This window comes from Parasteatoda tepidariorum, chromosome 8 (assembly GCF_043381705.1).
Source record: "Parasteatoda tepidariorum isolate YZ-2023 chromosome 8, CAS_Ptep_4.0, whole genome shotgun sequence".
NCBI lineage: Eukaryota > Metazoa > Arthropoda > Arachnida > Araneae > Theridiidae > Parasteatoda > Parasteatoda tepidariorum.
The window spans coordinates 62,047,505-62,054,728 of NC_092211.1; the positions used below are offsets into that span (position 1 = coordinate 62,047,505).

General features: G+C 28.3%; 1 protein-coding gene across 1 annotated transcript in view; it reads right to left on the reverse strand.

Moving 5' to 3' along the window:
- Nucleotides 1-595: 595 nt before the first annotated feature.
- Nucleotides 596-7,224, reverse strand: part of LOC107453292 (mitoferrin-1) — an 11,067-nt gene continuing 4,438 nt past the window's right edge. Inside the window, exon 2 of the mRNA XM_043049859.2 lies at nt 596-1,901. Within this exon, the coding sequence (XP_042905793.1) occupies nt 851-1,744 (894 nt within the window). The 5' untranslated portion in view covers nt 1,745-1,901 and the 3' untranslated portion in view covers nt 596-850. The remainder of the gene's footprint in view (nt 1,902-7,224) is intronic.

Genomic DNA, 7,224 nt, shown 5'->3' on the forward strand with positions numbered 1-7,224 from the left:
ATCACTATGTATTTTGAGCCCTAGCATTTATATATATGCTTTACTAATAAATTATTTAAAAAAAAAAATAATTTAAAAATTGATAAAAAGGATTTTAATTATGCATATTTTTTAAAAATACTAAGAGGAAAAAAAAGCCAAATCATTTCAACAATGTGTCAAATTTTATGACAAAAATATATTAATAAAGGGGGGAATATCAGTTTCTTTCTCAAAATAAATCTTTACTTACTATGCCAATATTAAAAATATTAGCCGCATCTTTGATCATAAAAAAAATGAACATTCCTACTATCATTCTTTAAAATTTTTATATTTAAAAAAATAATAATAACTGTAGCACTAACCTGTCTTTACAATAAGTATTTCTTATATTATGTGTATAATTTGTCACGCTACTGTGCTTAGCAGTAATCTGCAATCCTGTTCTTTATCTTAATTTTTTAAGGTGTCTTTTAGACATAAGGACATAAATAAACAAGAAGCTAATTTTAAAAAATGAAGAAATTTAAGTACTACAACTACTTTATAACTTAAAAATAAAATTTCAAACAGAATTAAAAGACTTTGCACGTAAATAATTACATAAAGAGACTAGATCTAAAAATAAATATTTTATTATAGAAATATTAACCTAAAGAAATCAACAAAAAACAAGCACAATAAGCAACATTTAAACATTCACAAATATAATATTTAAATTTTAATAAAGTTTGATATGCTGAAATTTTTTATAAATTTTAACAATTTGCATGCTCAATGTATTAGGAAATGCTTTTACAACAAAATGTTCCCCTAAAATATTTAACTTTCAAAAGCTCATATAACATTTTACATAGCAGCTGTAACTCTAGTTACCCTTTTCAGAAAAATAGTGCTTAAAAAATTCATAAACACACCAACAGATGGCAGTTGAAGGTACATGGTGCATAACACGAGCTTTCATTCCCCTAGTAAAGCCTTTCAAACCTTGCATTTTGTATACAGTCACCAGAGCAGGGAACAGACCTCGAATCTTATTTCGTTCAGCTTCACCCAGGACCGCTCCTTCTTGAGTGTTCAATAAAGTTCTGCAGACATCGAGTGGCGTGGTAGCAGCAGCTGCAAAACCACCAGCAATGGCTCCAGACAAAATATGACTCTTTGCATCAAAAGCTCTAGATGGATTCAGAAAGTTTTGGATTGTTTCATATATCACAAAGTGCAGAGCACCATAAGGAGCATCAATAGCCATCTGAGTGGGGAGACTGCGGTATAAAGCAATCACACCTTCAGACTTCAATATAGATTTCAAACAATGGAAACTAGATTTATATGGACTACCATAAATTTGCATGCGCTGCTTGACGACATCAGCCGGATTCATAACTATATTATGATTTGTTATAGCAAGAGCTCCAGCAGCACTTTGGGCTATAGGATTTTTAGTTCCGAATTCAGTACCACTTAGCATTCTTTTCATTACTTCATACGTGGAATAATATAATGCATGGGCAGGAATGGATGCTACTAATGGCAACGGCATGCCTCTGAATAATCTAAGCATTCCTTCTTCTGAGTTGATCTTTAATAAGCCACCAAAAACACTTTTATAATTTGCCTTTGAATAGGGTCTTAGCGTCTGCATGCGTGTTTTTATTAAATCTATGGGATACATAACTGAATATTCAACTAAACCAGTTATGGCACCAGCCATTGCTTGATGGCTAATTTTTGAGAAGTCTTGAATGCCTTCATGCTCCATATTTTAATTTATTAAAAGTAAATGATTAAGATATATCACCTGGTAAAATTATCATAAAACCTTCATTTCAGAATAGTGTAAGAATAGCATTGAAAGTCTGATAGGTTCCAAATGGTAACGATTATAGATTGCAGGAATCATTTTGGACTTGAACAAGCTAAAAAGATAAATTTTATAAATTATCACAAAAAATAAAATTTCCAATAAGTCTAAAAATGATAATTTTATATGTCAACACTTGTTTTCATAATTATAACTGCAATTTATCCCAGATTTAAGAAAAATTTATAATAAAAAAGGAAACTTTAAATTTTAGATTCAAATTAATTAAACACAAGACAACTGTCACGATTAACAGAAAACAAAAAGCTTGAATTAAAAGCTATAATAATTTAAAAAATTTCAAAATCTTTGGGATACAAGTAAAGACCATCAAGAATCTGACACTCGTTGATGAAAAAAAGTTAATCTCTTATGGCTATAAACTTTTTTAAATGGTCGTCCTTTTCATAAAAAAATACAAAAGTGGCAGCACAAGTGCTTCATTATTAAAATTCATTTTGCAGAAACAAAATAATTGAGTCCACCATAAAATGTTAATGATATAAATATTTACATTTTGGTCGGAAATCAATGCGTCTTCTCATGGTGTCTTTTTAAAGCTAAAGTGGAAGGTAACAAAAGAAATATCCTTTTGGCAAACAAATTTTTTTTTACTGCCAGTCTTTCCTGCTGCGAGATCTGTATTAGGATCATGGTCGCTCCAGTGTTGCTATTTGCAGTCAAGTACGCACAGACCCCCATTGAGTGTGATCCAGACTGAGTAGCAACAGCGTGAAGAGGACAATCTCACAGTCACAAATCAACTATTCACTGTGTTCCATCCGTTAAACTGGGCACATTCATATCAATGGGCCTTTCTGTTAAGGTAAGCTGGTGTGTTCAAATCACGTTCGGGTCACCAGTGTGGGAGTATGCTGTCGACAATGTCAATCTTCATCTATCAAAAGATATCTCCAGATAGAATGGAGTTAACATGTCTTACATACTAGTGAATTGGAATTTAATAATTGTAGGGGTAATTGCGTTACAAATCTTCGATTGTAATGTAATAATCTATTTACAATGCATAGGAAAAAATTGAAATAGCTCAAACATTTTTGATCTTCTAGTGATAGGATTTATAATACATAGTCGGATGCAATCTTAATGGGTTGGTTGTTTTGCACAAAGGCAGATGAACTCAGCTTTCCTCTCAACAACTCATTTGCACTAAAAACTGCTCTTTCAAATTCTAAAAAAATATGCAGTGCACATACCTTAAGTTGCAACCTCTTTGCCAAGCCTTTAACAGGCAAACTAATTTAAGTAGACAATATTTTGTTATCAAATCAAACAAGAAAAACATTCAGTTTTCATCCCATATTTAGATTTTTTTACCCTCAAAATATCGAGGTAGCAGAAATCTGCAATGTATGGTCTGATTTCAGTCAGGAGAGTGGGTAAAAGTTTGGATTCCTTAAAAAATAATGGAACTTTTTGTGTATTTCTCCGGAACTGTTTAAAAAAAATATTTTCTACACTTTTAACAAAATTTGTTTATCTTAATATAATTCAAAGTGAAAAAGTATTTTTATTATATAACATAAAATTTATGAATTATAAGGTATACAAAGTTAAATATAATTTAAAAAACCCAAAATGAGCCAAATAGCTACTAAAAAATTTCAAAGTACGATTTTTAAAAAAAAAATTAATAACTTCATGTTAAGAAACTATATGGTGGAGCACTGTTTAAAATGGGGCAAAAATTTATAAACCGTTACAATTCAAAAACATTTTGACTATTTTTATTCAATAACAAAACATTCTATTTTTTGCACCAATTTATCTTTAGATATTGGATTAATAAGCTTTAGAGTTGTGGGCAAAAAGTTTCTGATTTGCAAGATTTGGTACAATATGCCAAAAGGGAAATGAAGAAGAGTCCAAAATTTGAGCTCATGTACATAAAATTGGAACTGCAGCGTTTGGCTCCAATATATTTTGCAGGACAAAAATCCAAAATTGCAGAAAGAAAGTATGTTCTTGCACCTGTTTTTTGTAACCTAAAATATGCTCTGCATTAAAGCAATCTTACAATGGTATTAATATTGCATTTCAATAGGTAAAGCTTCTTACAAAAATTTTTTAATATTATAGTGAAACCTGTCAGGTTGACAATCCTTGTTAACTGGCCATTTGTCTTAGTTGAACTCAAGATATTATTACCAAAATGAACTTATTTTATAAAAGCAAACAAAACCTTAGATCAGATTTGTCCATCTTGCATATTGACTGTTCAAATTTCTAAAATTCATCTAAGCTATTATGATAATATTAAAACGACTAAAATGTTTTTAAAAATTTTTCATTAAAAACAAAAATATGAATTTTATTTATGAGGTGTACTGTGTACTTTTCCGTAAGTTTAGTTGCAAATTAGTAACTTTCATCAGGAACTTCAATAGACTAAAAACATTCATTTTAAAATATATTTATTGATAAAAAGCTAATAAGTACTATAACAAGCAAATGTTTTAATGAGCACATAAAAATGAAAACATACATTGTTCATTTCTACATAAGTTAATAAAAATTTCCTAATGAACATCAAAATGAAGTGGAAATGCACTAGTTGTAAAAAAAATTGAAACCTCAAAATATAACTAGGTGTTACCTATTCTTGGTTAACAATAAAAAAATATTTTTTAATAAAAATAAAATAAAGTATTAAATGTTAAGGCAAGGATTTAACTGTCCTAGCACCATCACAAATTTTAGCAGCTTTAATTACAATTGATATAACCACTAGAATATAAATATGATTAATAGGTTTATTACAAATAAAAAAAAATTGTGATCAATCAGTGGCATAATGAATGAGCATGATTGTAAAGTGACAAGATTCAAGAGATCTTTGTCACAGGATATTTCAAAATAATTATTGAAATTTTAAGTCAAAAATAAATAACAGTGTACAGGGCATTTTTAAAAGCAATTTGAATGTATCTGTTTATTCTAAGATCAATTTAGATATATATTGCACAGTAGATGGTCTTTAAGGGGTAGTGAACAGGACGATTGTACAGTAGGGAACCGATTTTTCCGGTTTTCTGAATCGCTACAAAAAGCCGTTTTTTGTTGTTGTTAAACCCAACTAAAAAAAAAATATTTGCAAATAATCTTAAAAAGAAGAAAAAATGATGAATTAATACACTAATGATCATTTCCAAAATGATGGTAAGGTAAACATCTTTCAAAAAAGAAAGAAAATTCCTAAAATCTTATGAGGAAAAAAAAAAAATTTTTTTTTTAAAAAAAATGGGGGGGAAATTATCGAATTTCGTTCCGGTTTTCTGATTTCCGGATAACGGGTCTTGTACTGTACTAAACATCGAAAATTTAGGGCTTCCAAAAATCAATTTAATTGAGTTCAATTAAGAAGTTAATAAAATTTCTAAATTAGAACAATGTGATATCTTGTCTTACATACTTTTTATATTAATACAATACAATCATTAGGACAACACAATAAGTTTTCAATGTTAAGTAATTAGAGGTATATAATAATTTACAATTGTAATTGCAATTTACATAAATTTCTCCGTATTTCTGTCTCAAAATTTCAGCATGTTTCACAGAAAGAAATTTAAATATAATTGGTTCACCTAGACAGAGCCACTAAAATCCAACCACTGACATAGCCCTTCTATTACATCAGGCTTAAAAATTTTTTAAAATTAAGCAGTAATACATGCCAGAAATTAAAGTGCATTTTTGACAAATTAAAAAAGAAATTAATAAAAATGGCATGTATGTTTATTCTAACCTTAAATTTATGAAAAGTTTGTCAATTATGTTTAAACAAAAGGCAGCTGAATTGCCAGAGCATAACTTTAAGGTAAAAAGAAGATTTTTAAAATTAATAATTATTTTACAAAACACAAATTAAAATTATTAATATCAAGATCAAATTTCTAAGTGTTAATAATTTTAATAAAACATAAAAACCATAATTTTTAGAGTTCTTCATCTTTAACTATTAAAAAATTGCCTATACAAATCACTGAGTACCAGCTTGCCTGGGAAGTAAAGGCGGCCTAGGCGCATTGTTGACCAGATTGCCATAATCATGTTGTTTACTGTGAAATTTGTGGAGACTAAGCCCACAAAGCGCTGTTGCAGGAATGTTTTAACCTAATAATTTTTCAAGCCAATTTATTCGTCGAAATCCTTTTGAACACGGACATAAATTAAGTTCTCCAGTAAAGTCCATCCCTTAAATGCAGTGAAGTAGTGACTACATTTCAAAAGCAACTTGTAATCATAACTTTCAGACTTAAGGACAATGTAGTTCTTATTGGGCATTACTTATGACACTTCATTAGAGCAGAAATAACAAAGAGAAATATACTTAATAAAGAACAAAATAATTTTTTAAAAATTATATCATTTTTTATAAAATGGCTCAATAAAAATAAACCTATATTTTTTAAATTGGTAACCGTTATATGACAATGGAAGAATTAACAAATATTTTATCTATAGCACAAAATAGACACTTAAAAGCATGGTAAAGAGTAAGATATATAAAAACTATTTTTCCCACATTGAAATTTCTTATACAAAAATTCTACAATATTACCTAGAATTCAGTTATGTGATTTTTTTTTAAAAAAATCTGATTTTAGATGATTTTTCCTACCGTTTTGCTTTTTTATGAAAAAATCCATTAGTCAAAAACTACTGAAAAATCAGTAAGAATAATATAAAAAGTAATTTCAAAAGTGTTATTTATTACACACCAGATATAGTTGATGTAATTTTGGTAATTAAAACTTATTACTACAACAATATAGGTGTTAACAAAATTTTTTAAAATATAACTATGAAAATCAATAAATAAAAATGGTATTATATTTCATATAAAAATAAGTTGATTAAAACCAATTTTTTAAAAAAATATCAGTAAATTTAAAACAAGTGACTTTCGTTGACTAAACCTTTTTCTCTAAACACAATTTTTTCTAACATTTTAAAACATAAAATACAATATTAAAGCAGAGAATAATTCATAAATTTAAAAAAATAATAATTAAAAAAAAAAGAAAAAGGAATAGTAAGCAGGGGTCTGTTTAGAAGAAATATTTTTCACAAAATATCTTTTCATAAAAAAAGACACTTCACAAAATAATTTAATTTAAAAACGGACCCTTCACAAAATAATTTATCTTTTAATCAGACCCTTCACAAATTTGTTTATCTTCATTATTGTTTTGTTAATCAATAAACACCTCCCAGGAAGGGGGGAGGGGAGAAAGACAGATGTAAACAAACTAAATTTTTTCTTCCGCAGACGCTTCTTTCTTTATTCGTCCGAAAAGAATATTCTGCGTTCAGCAGTATAGGCTAAATACCAAATATTTGTATGTTGCATC